The following is a 14,913-nucleotide window of genomic DNA, read 5'->3' as shown; positions in this document are numbered from 1 at the left end:
AAATTGCTAAATGATGGATTTATGTTCTTCTGAGCTATAGCAGGCAGGCAATTCATTCTTTAAAACTCCATTGATTTTTTTCCTTGTTTGATTAGTTTGTTTTAACTTAATCTATTATATTTGGTGATATGGATACAAAAGTCCATTCATATTTTACAAATTCAATCCATTCACAATACAACAATGTCAAGAGATTTCATCAAATGACAGTAGACAGATGATCAAAGATTAAAATTAATGTACATACAACAAATGGCAACCATATAAAGATAGATGAATAGAGAATCTGATTTCCATTTTTAAACTGTACATGATCACTTACGATGTTTACTTCTCTTTTCCTTCTTCTTTTTCTTCTTGTCTTTCGACGGCTCCTTTGATTTGTGTTTCCTCGAATGGCGCTTGCTCGAGGCTTTCTTGTTCTTGTGTGGACGTGGCTCATCATCCGAAGACAATTCACTGGATTTCAGGGAATAAGGCTTCTCTGGGCCAAGCACAACTCTTGCTTTATATGGAATCGTCTCATTATCGCTGTCGAACTTGTTTTTGGAATCTGGGCTAAGGGGGAGGTAAGGTCCGGTTTCATCCATCCTCGATCCAACAGAACCCCTGCCTCGCTTGATTCTATAGGTGGAAACATGATGCAATTAGTACGGATAATAATTACCATCTACAATGAAAGCTGCTAAAACGACCAAATTGTATTCAGAATATAACATGAATGAGCAAACAAACCTGGAGTGTAAAAATTGGTCAATTTCAGCATCCTTTAGACCTTCATCCTCCAATGGATCCAAACGGTCTCTTTTCTTTGAAGAGCGAGAAGAATTTACACTGTTATCCACTTCATCGCTGGCTCTACTTGTACTAGTGCGAGACTCACGGATGTCCTTGTGACTCCTTCCACTATTGCTCTCCCTTCTGATTCCTCTAAGCTTATTGTCCAGTTCGAGCTGCTTATCTCTTAGTCGCCACATCTCATTAACTTCAACTACACGATTAGCTGCAGCACCAAATATCAAACGGGAGTTAGGATATTATTGAGATACATGAGATAAAAGAACTGGCTAAAAAAGATAACTATGTTTCTGTGAAAATTCCCATACTTTCAGAAAAAACTACATGCAGTCTCAATACATCAACAGTAGCACAGCTCAGCTTTTTCCCCACAACAACCAGAAAAAGAAGAAAGAAAAAAGGAGAAAGTCCAATTTACTGTCCTGCAACTAACATCCGGAGATGAAACAAACTTCTTAGGCATGAAAAAGTGATTTTGAATTCTTTAGTTGATGGCCAATGAACAGGATTTCTCATCTCCATTAGTATGTGATATTTGCTGAATCAGTACTCAGATCTTGATTCAGAGTAAAATATAAAGCAGAAAATAAATTCTGAATGCATTTAAATAAATATTGCCTGTGTAGCTTCAATTCAGTAAATAATCTTAAAAAAGATTTATGACTTGTGCTTCATAGTCATGTCACACAAAACAAGAAAAAGATTTATGTTTAAAAGACAACAGAAATCCCCAACTTTCCAGCCTAGCTAAAGAAAATGCTATTGTTCAGTCGTTTCGTGAATTGTGGCTATCACCATATTCTAAGGTTTAGTACCTATATAAGCACAAACCTAAAGAACAACAACCACTATAGCCAGTAAGTAAGAGAAGGCCCCACACATATATTTGAAAGCCCATTCCAACACCAAACAAGAAAATAGGCATAAAAATTCACCTTGTTGTACTCCACGAACAGTTGCAGTCAAGAACCGAGAATTTGGCCTGCACCTAACTGTGGGCTCACGAAGATAAGCAAGTGCACCTTCTTTCTGAGCCTCACGGCGCAATTCTGCAGCTTGCTTTAAGAGAATGGCAGCTATTCTGTTTTCCGTCTCCAAATCCATATTGAACCTCAACAAGGATGTTCACTAAGGCAGCTAAAGAGGATATTCCTGCATATAGCACAAGCAGATTTTCAGCACTCTCACGTATCAAAGATGGCAGGTGAATACAAAATCAACATGCCCACGACGTGCACTTCACAATTGGGTGTACTTTGACTAGGTAAAAGAAAATAAAGAGAAGCCCATAATTCAAACTGATGCATCTACAAAAATTCCTCTCCATATCTGGAGACAATCTTGCAAAACTTAGATGTTGCAACTACAAATCAACCATGACCAGGCAGCAGGCATAATCAAGAAAATGACTTAAAAAAACTTTTTTACAGTTCAAAGGAGATTTGATGGTGTAAGGTATAAAAACGGTATTCGCAATATATGCCAACCATTTTCAGCTGAAAGACCAGATTTTTAAGTCTAATTCATATCAGAGATTGAGAAATACATATATCTCTCCCTCTCAATAGACAATTCATCCCGTAACTCAGAAGCTGCAAACTAAAATCTGTGGTGATAATGCACAATCCAGAAAAATACAAATATATATTTAATAGAGTATGTTAAAACAAAGTATTTTCCCCCAATTTGTCTGCCCAAAAAATCTAATCCACAATTCTCCCTTATTCTAACTTCTGCAAAACCCACTCTCAATGAATTTCAAAATTTCATCCTAAAATAAGTAACTTTTCATCTACCCAAATAGCTTAAATTTTCATTAAACCCAGAATTTCCTCTGCCCCAGAAACGAATTCAACAATTTTAAATAGATGTCGTTTTCAATTTTTACAAGCAAAATTTGAAACAATTTGAGTTCTGTAAATCCTCTTACTCCCTCTCTATCCAAGTACAAATATCGATCGCGAGATTTGGACCCAATTACAAATCTCTGTAGTACGGGTGCCATCATTCATTCATGTCCCAAATTTTGCAGATGAGAAAAAGAAGAGAAACACCGGCATCTTTATAAATCAAAATAACAGAGAGTGGAGGAGAATAACCTTGATGGAGAAGAAGAAGCAGGACGAAAAACCTCGCGACGAAGAAAAGGGCTGAGCTTCGAGAAATCAAGAGAGGAAAGAGTACTGGTACGATTCTAGGGTTCTTCTCTCTTTGGTTATTAGTGTTCGTATAATTTTATTTTTATTAGTTGAATTTGATTAACTTGATTTAACATAGAAAGTTAATTTTGAAATTATTTCCTTCCGTTTTATTTTTATCCATAGTTAAAAGGTTTGGTAGGTCTAGGGGTGACAAAAAAAATTGAAAATTGAATATCCAAATTGAATCAAATTAAAATTTTGAATTTCAGTTCGGTTTTACAATTTTTCGGTTCGGTTCGGTTCATGCGAAAAAAAAAATCGAAAAAACGAAATATTTTAAATATAGTATTATATATATTTATTCTGTTAATTTAATATAATATATATTCATTTAATATATTTATATAATATGTAGTATTATATATAGGGGTGTACTTAAAAAATAACTCAAATTAGAATCACAACATCCTTTCAACCATATGTTGCCACGTGAACGTGACATATATAAGCAGCAAAACAATGTTATTAAGCAACAAACTTAGTCGATGACTTAGATGAGCGGATTGCATAAAAGACTGTTTATGTTGCATTAAATGCAATTTATTTTGCATTATAGACTAAAATGCAAAATAAATTACATTTAATGGAACATAAACTATCTTTTATGCAATCCGAGGTAATTCTTATGTGTCATCCTTTATTGCTTAATATCGTTACTATGTTGCTTATGCCTAGGGATGTCAATGTAGCACGCAACCCGTGGGCTGACCCGAATAGCCCGCCAAATTTATAGGGTTAGGGCTGGAAATTTCTAGCTCGATAAAATTAAAACCCAATTAGCCCGCACCCGATTAACCCACGACCCGTTAGGGCTAGACCCGAAAACCCGATGGGCTGTTCTGAAAATCCAATAAATTTTCTATTATTCTATTTTACTCCTAATTCGACATTTCATTGATTAATTTATAATATAGATAACTACAAAAATAACTTTCAATTTTATATTAAATATACAAATTATATATAAATTTTTTAATATAATAATTAATAAATAAATTAAAAACTTCAAATTCACTTTTAAAAAAATATTTAAATTTCTAAAACATGCATTAAAATTTCACGAAATATCTCAAATATTAGTATTTGATCATGTTTATGATTGAGTTTGATCATATATCTCAAATTTATCATAATTAAATATTTTACATTTTATGAATATAACTAATTTTCATCATTATTTATTGGATTGATAGCATGTTAATCTTATCGGTAGCAACCCGATTAACCCGCTGGGCTAGCCCGAAACTCGAGCTTTTAGGGTTATGGTTGAACTTTTACAACCCGAAAGAATTCACAACCCAATTAATCCACACCCGATTGACCCGCAACCCGAGTAGGGTCGGCCCGATTGACATCCATACTTATACCTGCCACGTGGCAGCATGTGGTTGGAAGGATGTTGTGACTTTAAGGGTCAAAGGACACTAGTAGTCCCCTATAATTCTATTAATTTTATGTTATTTATAAAATATGGAGTATATATTTATTTATATTCTATTAGTACATACTCCATCCGTCCCACAAGAATATGCACTTTCCAATTTTGGACATTCTTTTTAGTCTAATAAGACGAGACTCATTCTCCACTAACAACACTTTAATTACTTTTTCTTTCTACCTCTCTCTTACTTTCTCAATTTTGTATTAAAATCCGTGTCAAACCCAGAGTGCATATTTTTTGGGAACGGAGGGAGTATAAATAAGGGTTTTGATCTATTCAAAACTAAATTTAAATACATAAATGCAGAACAAAAATCATACGCAGGACATTTTTAGGTCATTGTTAGCTTATACTCCATAATTTTTTTGGTTTTTTGGTTTTGTTCGGTTTTTCAATTTTGGTTCGGCTGGGCAAAAAAAAACCGAATCGAAACCCGAATGCTCACCCCTAGATAGGTTTGATACTTTCCTTCAAAACATCGTAAATAAATAAATAAATTCCCAAATACATGAAATTTTAATAGTATATCAAATTAGCTACACTAACCGAAATTTCAAAATGGATACCCCTATTTCACATTTCGAAATACCTAACTTATTGTACTAAGCAATCAATTATCGTAGTCTTTCTTAATTTAAACTCTCAACTTTTACATAGTAGAAACGTATTTTAGTAGGAGTATTAAATAAAAGAGAAAAGAAATTTTTATGAATTAAGCTGCAATTTTATTACCAAAATAGCCTCTAAATTTTAAACAAACTTTAATCCCGATCAAACAAATTTATTAAAGAAGCATAAGAGCATCTCCAGTAAGACTGGACGTCAAATAGCCCTCACATAGCCTCACACTGCCCCATCATCAGCACTACAATTCTCCTGCCACATCAGCTTGCCACATCAACTGGACATCAAATAGTCCTCACATAGCCTTCACACTACCTATCCACATCACTAATAACAATTAATAATTTAATTTACACTCGTATCAACATACGAAATTTAATTTACGAGACAAATACGGAAAATTCGAATAATATTAAAAATTTCAAAAGTACAATAATTTAAAAAATTACATTTAAAAAAATTACATAAATTTACAAAAAAACTAACGTCTTGCAATCCTCCCGCGCCCACAACTCTTCAACTAAATCCTTTTGGAGTCGAATATGAGCTCCGTCTGACGCATGTCGGCATGTGCTTGGAGGAGGCTTCTCATCGTGAGGTACCCCACCTCGTACGTTGGCGGTGGCGACGCCGTGGCTTGGACCGGCCTATTATCGTCGTTGGCCCAATCAGTCAGTTGTACACCTTCATCTTCGACAGTACTCGTTAAAACAAGTGGTGCGAATGAAAATGACGTTCAAAGCGCGAATATATATAGTGTTTTCAAAAGAAAATAAAATAAAAAATAAAATCTGACGCCGGTTTGACGCCGATCCGGGACCCACAATGGTGCCGTGAGGATCGGCGTCGGAACCGGCGTCATCGTACGAATCGGCATGGCCACGCCGATTTCACCGACGCCGGTTCCAATAGTTCGGCGTCAGAACCGGCGTCGGCGAAAAATCGACGTAGCGATTTAAGTATCTGAAAATGAAATTCTAAAACCACAGATGACATGGAGTATAGTCTAGGGTAGGGATGTCAATCGGGCCGCGCCCACCGGGTTTCGGCCAACCCTACTCGGGTTGCGGGTCAATCGGGCCGGGCTAATCGGTTGAGATTTTTCGGTTATAAAAGTTCAACCCTAACCCTAAACGCTCGGGTTTCGGGCTGGCCCAGCGGGTTAATCGGGTTGCTACCGATAAAATTAACATACGATTAATCCAATAAATAATGACGAAAAATAGTTATATTTATAAAATATAAATATTTAGTTATGATAAATTTGAGATTTATACTTAAACTCAAACACAAACATGATCAAATACTAATATTTGAGATTTGTGTAAAATAAAACAAAATTAAATATTTTAAAGCATGTTTTAAAAATGTTTATAAATTTAAATATTTATTAATGAATTAGAAGTTTCTAATTTATTTATTTATATTATATTAATAAAAATTTAATATATAATTTATATGTTTAATATAAAATTGAATGTTATTTTTTTAGTTATCTATATTATAAAAATAATCAATGAAATTGTCCAATTCGGAGTCAAACAAATAGAACAATAGAAATTTTATCGGGTTTTCGGGCCAGCCCATCCGGTTTCGGGTCTGACCCTAACGGGTTGCGGGTTAATCGGGTGCGGGCTAATCGGGTTGTAATTTAATCGGGCTAGAAAATTTCAACCCTAACCCTATAATTTGGCGGGTATTCGGGTCAGCCACGGGTTGCGGGCTGCATTGACATCCCTAGTCTGGGTTTCTATTACCTTAAAAAATTGCAAATCATCACATTTGGCGGCTTTGAACTCTGTACAACTCTGCAACACACAGCAGCCTCAAACCTCATCACTACACACTCTGAGCTTAAAATGTCGGCGATTCATCAAAATGTTTCCACTTCTCTCTCCGCATCCACCTCTACTTTCTCTCTCACAACAATCTCAACTCCCTCCGGCCTTCTCATGTTTCTGTGGCGGGAGAATGAGTGCGGTTGTCATATGTGTTGCGACGCCGTCAGCTGAGAAACTGGTGCCTCATTCTCTCGTTATCCAATCACGTGCTCTCTTTTTTCAATCCTTCTGTTATCAATCAAGTGTCAATTTTTTTTTTACTTTTATCTGAATTTACGAATTCTGTTTGTTTCCCCTTTAAAAACTCGGTCTTTGTGTTATATCTGAGTAAGGATGGTTGGAAAGACGAGAGAGCTAAATTTTAAGAACAATTTGGAACTTCTGCTTGAATTAGCAAAAACAATAAGGAGATGTGGAGCTATGGATGTGTAGTGACGAATGCTACGGATTGATAAGATGAATATTGCAGTTGACGTTAAAGAGAGAGTTTTGCTCATGAGGATGAGAATGTTATTCTTGAATGTGCCCTGATTGGTTTCTTCCATTATATTGAGATTGCTCAAGACATTAATTTTAGTTCAGTATTCTGACTGTTGGTGCTACTTTTGATGAAGCTTACAAGACGAATGTGGCGCGCAACAGAAACCTAGCCAAGCTTCAAGCTGGCTATCTCTTTCCCGAGGTCTGTTTCAGGACTGTTGTTTCTAATTGTGTTTGATGATTCTTGTTTTATCGATGCAAGTGTAGTTGATTAGAATTTCATTATGCCTGTGCTTTATTAGATAGCAAGACGGAGAAATGCACACATCGCTAAAAATCCAGACGCTAAAGTTATCAGCCTTGGAATTGGTGACACAACTGAGCCAATTCCAGAAGTCATTACTTCTGCCATGTCAAAGGTATTGTTTTCTGAGCCTCATCAACAATTCTTTCTAGATTTTTTTTACGAGGGTAAACGTGAAGCTTACTCTTATATGGGTGTGCATGTGGACCCACTCTTCTTGTATCTTCCCCTTGTGTGTGTTTGCATCAGTGGAAATTATAGTCCTGATCCCACAGGCTGTACTTAGTAATAGTTTATTCATAAATTGTCAGAAAACAACTGGGTTTGGTAGATTGGGACACTATTGTTTCCATGTTTAGCATATGCTGTATGTAACAATGTTTTGGTGCTCTTATTTCTTATTCAATGTTGATGCTCTTCCACATATTATGATGACAATTGTTCTTATTATCAGAGATCAGAAGTGCTGTCGACAGTCTCTGGTTTACAAGCGGTATGGTGCCGACAAGGTGGAACAGCGTAGTAATCTTTCCCTTGGTCTCTTCTGTTATGTTGCCTCTGTGTTTCCTTTTGCCCCATTTCAATCACAATATCTTCCTTTCTAACACATTCAGTTAGTGTTCTCTGTAGCGTCTAATTATTTTCGATTTTTGGCACATTGAAGATCATAAGGTAGTGCATTTGTGAATAATGATACCACAAAAGCTAATAGTAGTATTTATTACACAATAAATTTAGTCACATGCAATGGCGGACCTAGTTGGGGATTGGGGGTCTCATGGAACACCCAATAATTTAAAATATTACTATATATGTTATATTCATAAGTACTATAGGGTGACTTAGCACGGGTGGTAAGTTTTCTTGCCTAGCATCAAATAATACCTTACAATTGTTACCAGATAATCGAATTCCCCAACTTCAAAATCCTGCGTCTGCCACCCACTGGTCACATGCACTCTTTTTGAGTCTTACGCCCATTGTTTTGAAGAAAACATAATCATGGTATGAATTCCTCATCGATTTCCGTAGCGGAAACCCTCTCCACCACTGCATTCCTCTTCGCCGAATTAGGACTTATCTTCGCCGAATTAAGTCATTCGACCTAATGACTTTTACGTCATTCCTAACTCAAGTGAGGGGCAGTTTAGTCAGTTCGTAATTATTTCATAAACTTGGGCTTTCAACCAATCAACGAGCCGTGGGAGAGATGTACGATTTTGAACAAAACACAATATAGTCACACAAAAAAACTGTCTATATGTATGTGAAAAGCCGGAAGCCCACTATCTAGGAACTATGAAAATCACTTCCACGGCTACCAAACGAAATATTGTTTTTTTTTGCTCTAAAGAATGAAAGTAGGCATGCACAAACCGAATCGAACCGCCGGTTCACAAACCGGAACCGGAACCAGTGCGGCGATTTTGAACCGACAGACGGTTCGGCGGTTCATGCGGGCTGGTTCAGGTTCAAGAATTTCAGGAACCGGAACCGGCGGTTCAAAACCGTCGATTCGCCGATTCAAACTGACAGTTCAAATAATATTTAAAAAATATATATTTATTATTTATAAAAATCAATTTTCACAAATAAATAAATACAAGAATAAATAATAGCCCATATTTATTTGTTAGGCCTATGAATTCTAAGAACCATTTTTGGTTGTTTCTATTTTATAGACACATCCTTGAATATTTTGTGTTTCACTTTCAATGTGGGACAAACATGTTGAAGTATTTTCTCTTATAACTACATGTTTAGATCATTGATTCATCTTTTTCCAATGTGGGATACAAAACTTTTTTTGTCTTCTACTTTTCTTTATTTTTTTACTATATTTATCATTCACTAATTTTATCTTTATTTTTGTCATGATTCTTTTTCTAAGACAAATTTATAGATAATAATAGCATCAAATAGAATAGTTTAATTAAATTTGAATGTTACATGTTGCTCATAATTTGTATATTGTATATTTAAAGAATGAGGATGAGTTCAAATAATAATTGGATTTAAATGTGTTCACTTTTAATAATTATAAGAAACCAATTTTGGTTGTTTCACTTTTATAGAGACATCCTTGAATATTTTGTGTTTCACTTTTAATGTGGGATAAAATATGTTGAAGTATTTTCTTTTATAACTATATGTTTAGATTATTCATTCATCTTTTTCCAATGTGGGATACAAAACTTTCTTTTGGTTTCTACTTTTCTTTATTTTTAACTACTACATTTTATTATTCACTAACTTTATCTTTATTTTGTTATGATTCTTTTTCTAAGACAAATTTATAGATAATAATAGTATCAAGAATAGTTTAGGAATTGAACCTCTCAATTTTTAGGAATTTTGTTAGTTTATATAAGTAATTGTCTTAATCAAGTACGTAATTATAAATATATCAATAATTAGAGCATCCGCAGCGGTGAGTGGGCACCCGTCCGTCCGTTCGTGCCAGCGGCGCGGCACCGCCCGCTCGCCGCTGCGCTCTTGCCGCTGGCGGCGCTGCTCGATGCATCGAGCCCAGCGAGCAGCTGACGTGGCGCGTTCTGATTGACCAACGGCATTTCCGTTGGAAATTCATTTTTTTTAATCTAAAATAATATCAAAAATAAAAAAAAAATTCAGATTCCAAAAAATATGGCCGTTTTTTACCGTTTTTCTGGAAATTTTTTAATTTTTTAAAAATTTTTTATTCTCAAAATCATCTATAAATACACACATTTATCATCCATTTTCACATCAAATCATCTCTCATTCATATTTTTTCATACAACTTATCTACATCTTCCTCTCTCACTCAAACCTTCTCAAATGGATTTTAATTTTATGAATTTAATTATGTAATTTTTAATTTTTAGGATTTTAATTATATACTTTTAAATTTTTAGGATTTTAATTATGTAATTTTTAATTTTTTTGTAATTTGTAATAGTATTCCGGATATTTTTAATGCATTTTAATTTTGTGGAAATGTTTTTATTTAAATTGAATAATAGAATGGTGTGCCCTTGAGCTTGTCCTTGCGGAAGAGCACGAATGTGGGTGTTGTGTATAATGGTATTTATTAGTTAACATATACATAAACTTATACACAAACAAATCAATAATGTAAAGAATTAAAAAATAATACTTTATATAATAATATTTGTTGTTAAATTATAATAATAGAAGATAGTAAAGATATAAACAAGGATGATGGAAAATCTATCATGTAGTTACAAATAATGACTTTTATCCCACATTGAAAGAAAGAGCAACACATTTAAGAACGTGTAGTTATAAAAGAGAATCATCCAATATACTCTCTTTCAACTCAAAGGTGCAAGTCCAACATTAAGTGACTTATAAGTTGTGAATTGTAGTCTTGTTGAAACAAAGACTAAAACGGGAAAAAAAAAATTTGAACCGCAGAACCGGTCTGGAACCGGCGGTTTTGGCAGAAAACTGACGGTTTTGAACCACCCCATGAACCGCCGGTTTTTTAATCGGAACCAGAATCGCCTAGAACCTTGGCAGGCCTGTTCAGGTTCAATGAAATTTTGAACCGTGAACCGCCGGTTTTGAACCAAAATCGGCGGTTTTTGAACCGTGTGCATGCCTGCATGAAAGTGATGGATGTAACGAGTTGAATGTTTGCCAGCAAAGCCAATCATAAGAAGCGTGTGTGATTTGAGACACCATTCCTGATTTTGCTCATCTGAACAAAAAGAAAAATAAATAGGCAACACACATAACAATACAATTATGTGACCTACAAACGGTTCAATTTCATAATATTATAGTTTTATCATAATATTTTCAACTTACTAATTTTTATCTAATTCTTCTCCACTTATAATAATACTCCTACCGTCCCTAAAAATTCATTACATTTCATTTTCTGCCCTCATTTTATACAAATGATAATAAATAGTTAAAGTGGAGAAAGAGTATGTTAAGAGATGGAATAATATAGAGAAAACTCTTATCTACATTATTCTCTATTTTATTTTACCCCTCTCCGCTTTAACTATTTATTATCATTTTTTAAAAATGAGTGCAGAAAATGAAATGTAACAAAATTTCAGGGACGGAGGGAGTATCAATTTTATCAGTTGAATTTCATTCTGGTCGTTAAGTTGTAACACGACCTGTCATACGATAAACTATGGAGTATTTTATTTCTAAAAATAAGTTATGTAAGATATTGATATTTAACTTAAATTTTTATTTTTGAGAAATGATTTTCTCAAAAAGTAATTGATGAAATTAATACAAGGTCAAAAGATAGATAAAATCAACAAAATAAAAATGTTGAAACAAGATTGTGATATAATCGATAAATTTGAAAAATCGTTATATGTCAAGATATATTCGATTATATTTAACCTTGATCTATAGTTTGATCTTGGCCAATTCATAAATTTGAAATGACATCAATATTCAATACCACATTGTTCCCATATCAACTTATTTTTAATTTGCTTTTTAAAATCCAGTTCAATTTCCACGAGGATTGAACCTCTCAATTTTTAGGAATTTTGTTAGTTTAAATAAGTAATTGTCTTAATCAAGTACGTAATTATAAATATATCAATAATTAGAGCATCCGCAGCGGTGAGTGGGCACCCGTCCGTCCGTTCGTGCCAGCGGCGCGGCACCGCCCGCTCGCCGCTGCGCTCTTGCCGCTGGCGGCGCTGCTCGATGCATCGAGCACGTCCGTGCCAGCGAGCAGCTGACGTGGCGCGTTCTGATTGACCAACGGCATTTCCGTTGAAAATTCATTTTTTTTAAATCTAAAATAATATCAAAAATAAAAAAAAAATTCAGATTCCAAAAAATATGGCCGTTTTTTTTTACCGTTTTTCTGGAAATTTTTAATTTTTTTAAAATTTTTATTCTCAAAATCATCTATAAATACACACATTTATCATCCATTTTCACATCAAATCATCTCTCATTCATATTTTTTCATACAACTTATCTACATCTTCCTCTCTCACTCAAACCTTCTCAAATGGATTTTAATTTTATGAATTTAATTATGTAATTTTTAATTTTTAGGATTTTAATTATATACTTTTAAATTTTTAGGATTTTAATTATGTAATTTTTAAATTTTTTGTAATTTGTAATAGTATTCCGGATATTTTTAATGCATTTTAATTTTGTGGAAATGTTTTTATTTAAATTGAATAATAGAATGGTGTGCCCTTGAGCTTGTTCTTGCGGAAGAGCACGAATCTGGGTATTGTGCTCTTGCCTAAGAGCAGAAAGTAAAAGTGGGTCCGGGCCCACATCCATGTTCATTGACAAGAGCACGGATGGAGATCCTCTTAGTAGATACACATACTCCGATACTCGCATAGTTTAAATAAAAGTAATTAACAGATAGTAATGATAATAATTGAAATATGTGGATTAGAAATCTGTGGGTAGGATATGCCCAACTCAATCCATCCAATTCCAATGGGAGTGCTGTCTTAATTATTTGTTACTACTATTATTTGAAAGCAACAACTGTAGGTATGTGTTGTCAATCTCATCTCACAGCCGCAATTCCAGTTCCTCCATTTTTCTATTTCCCACCTTGCCTCGAACTTATTTTGGAAATTTTCATTTATTTTTTCATACTCATTTTTAATGAAGGCAAAATGCCAAAACCACCAACATAGTGAGTCTAATACAGGAACACAGAAAGAAGCACACGGTTTGAAGATAGAGCCCAAAAAAAAGAAAAAAAAAAGCACACAACCAAAAATGAGAACCAACAAATAAATAACACAACCTAAAGATAGAGTTAAAAGCAAATGATATGAAAAGACAAAAGATCTCGGGTTGAAGTAGTAATGTATGACGCCAAAAGTTTCAGGTTCGAGTCCACTGTTGTGCAACCTTAAAATTTGATTGGGGAAAAACAAACTAAACAAACTCTATTTAAACCTAAAGGTGATCAACGGCTATCTTGATCCCAACGACTCAGATTAAATCGCCAAAATAAAACTTGATCTAACGGCTACTGAAACTCCGAAGCTCAAGTGAGCTTCTTCCTTCATTTTCTGGTTCACAACTGAGCTATCATACTACATATAGAACACATCGATCATCCTCAAGATGTGATTGAGCTCGTGGCAGAGCAATTATCTTTTAGATGTAGCTATGGCATTTCCAATTAACCCTAAAAATGAGTTTATAGGGTAGTCTAGGGCGATCGCCCCCTCTAATTCTGTCGTGGCCAAGTATATACCAAAACAAAAATCTGCATATATATATGTTTGATACTACATTAATACACAAATTTTAGTATTGGTCCGATACTATATCACTTGTAGTCCTATATTAATTGATCTGATCTTTCAAATTCTAGATTCGTAGCTATAATTGGATTTTTTTTATCAATGAAATATATTGATAATTTTGAAATGGTAAACAAAATAACAGCCCATAAAATTTCCTAGTCATATACTATAATTACACTTTCTATTTTTTACGATTGTAAGGAAAATGTAGCCAATTCTGCCATTAAATATATTAGAAATATTGCAGGTTTGAACATTTCTTCCTTTTAAATGAAAGATTGATTAAGTTTATTATGCAAATATGGGTATTATTAGAGTGTCCACAATGGGGGAGCCGCGGCCCGCGGCTCGATGCGTGGCCCCCCATTGCAGAGAGCCGAGAGCCGAGGGCGAGCCGCGGCCGCGACCTTCACGCGGCTGAGCCGTGTGAGCCGCGGCCCTCCATTGCAGCGGGCTGCGTAAATTTTTTTTTTTTTTTAATTTTGAAATTTTTTTATAAATATGCACTTCTATTTCCATTTTTTTCACTTCTTTCTACACTTCCAATCCCTTCATTTTACACTTCCAAACCCTACAAAAATGCAAGGTGGAGATGGTAATTCCCCGGGGTATGGAGACTCGGGATACGGCAACTTCCCCAATCAGATGTGGAGTCCGCAATCGCCCCAATTCCGGGTCCAGTCATCCCAGCATTTAATATAGTTAAATTAAAAAATAACATTAAAAAAAGCAAATAAATTAAATTTTTTTAGAGGGCCACATTTGGTGGCCCTTGTTATTTTTGTTAATTTTGTTACTTTTACCATTGCGGAGGGCCACATAAGAGCTACGAATGGTGGCCGAGCCACATTTGGTGGCCTTGGGCCTTCAAGGGCCACCATTGTGGACACCCTTAGAGCATCCACAGTGGGGCACCTTAAAACCCACCCTATGCACC

General features: G+C 34.8%; 1 protein-coding gene and 1 long non-coding RNA gene across 2 annotated transcripts; one reads left to right on the top strand and one right to left on the bottom strand.

The window, feature by feature from the left end:
- Nucleotides 1-129: 129 nt before the first annotated feature.
- Nucleotides 130-3,026, bottom strand: LOC121753982. The gene is made up of 4 exons (XM_042149297.1): nucleotides 2,898-3,026; nucleotides 1,734-1,950; nucleotides 736-1,003; nucleotides 130-624 (listed from the first exon to the last, which is right to left on the bottom strand). The coding sequence occupies exons 2-4, from the start codon at nucleotides 1,900-1,902 to the stop codon at nucleotides 315-317; spliced, it is 747 nt and encodes a 248-aa protein (XP_042005231.1). The 5' UTR covers nucleotides 1,903-1,950; nucleotides 2,898-3,026; the 3' UTR covers nucleotides 130-314.
- A 3,945-nt stretch (nucleotides 3,027-6,971) lies between these two features.
- On the top strand, nucleotides 6,972-8,175 carry LOC121755071. The gene is made up of 4 exons (XR_006040619.1): nucleotides 6,972-7,083; nucleotides 7,520-7,587; nucleotides 7,688-7,804; nucleotides 8,144-8,175. It is a non-coding gene; the product is annotated as an uncharacterized LOC121755071 (long non-coding RNA).
- The last annotated feature ends 6,738 nt before the right edge of the window (nucleotides 8,176-14,913 follow it).

The sequence above is a fragment of the Salvia splendens genome, chromosome 11 (genome assembly GCF_004379255.2).
Source record: "Salvia splendens isolate huo1 chromosome 11, SspV2, whole genome shotgun sequence".
Classification (NCBI taxonomy): Eukaryota; Viridiplantae; Streptophyta; class Magnoliopsida; order Lamiales; family Lamiaceae; genus Salvia; species Salvia splendens.
The sequence above is the reverse complement of the archived record's forward strand: the minus strand, read 5'-3'. Positions and strand labels throughout refer to the sequence as shown.

Excerpts from the sequence above, each read along its gene's own strand:
- LOC121753982 (XM_042149297.1), bottom strand. The coding sequence starts at position 1,902 with ATGGATTTGGAGACGGAAAACAGAATAGCTGCCATTCTCTTAAAGCAA. Across the intron at positions 1,004-1,733 it reads TGTTCGTGGAGTACAACAAG|CTAATCGTGTAGTTGAAGTT; the intron begins GTGAATTTTTAT and ends TTGGTGCTGCAG. Across the intron at positions 625-735 it reads GACCAATTTTTACACTCCAG|AATCAAGCGAGGCAGGGGTT; the intron begins GTTTGTTTGCTC and ends TTCCACCTATAG.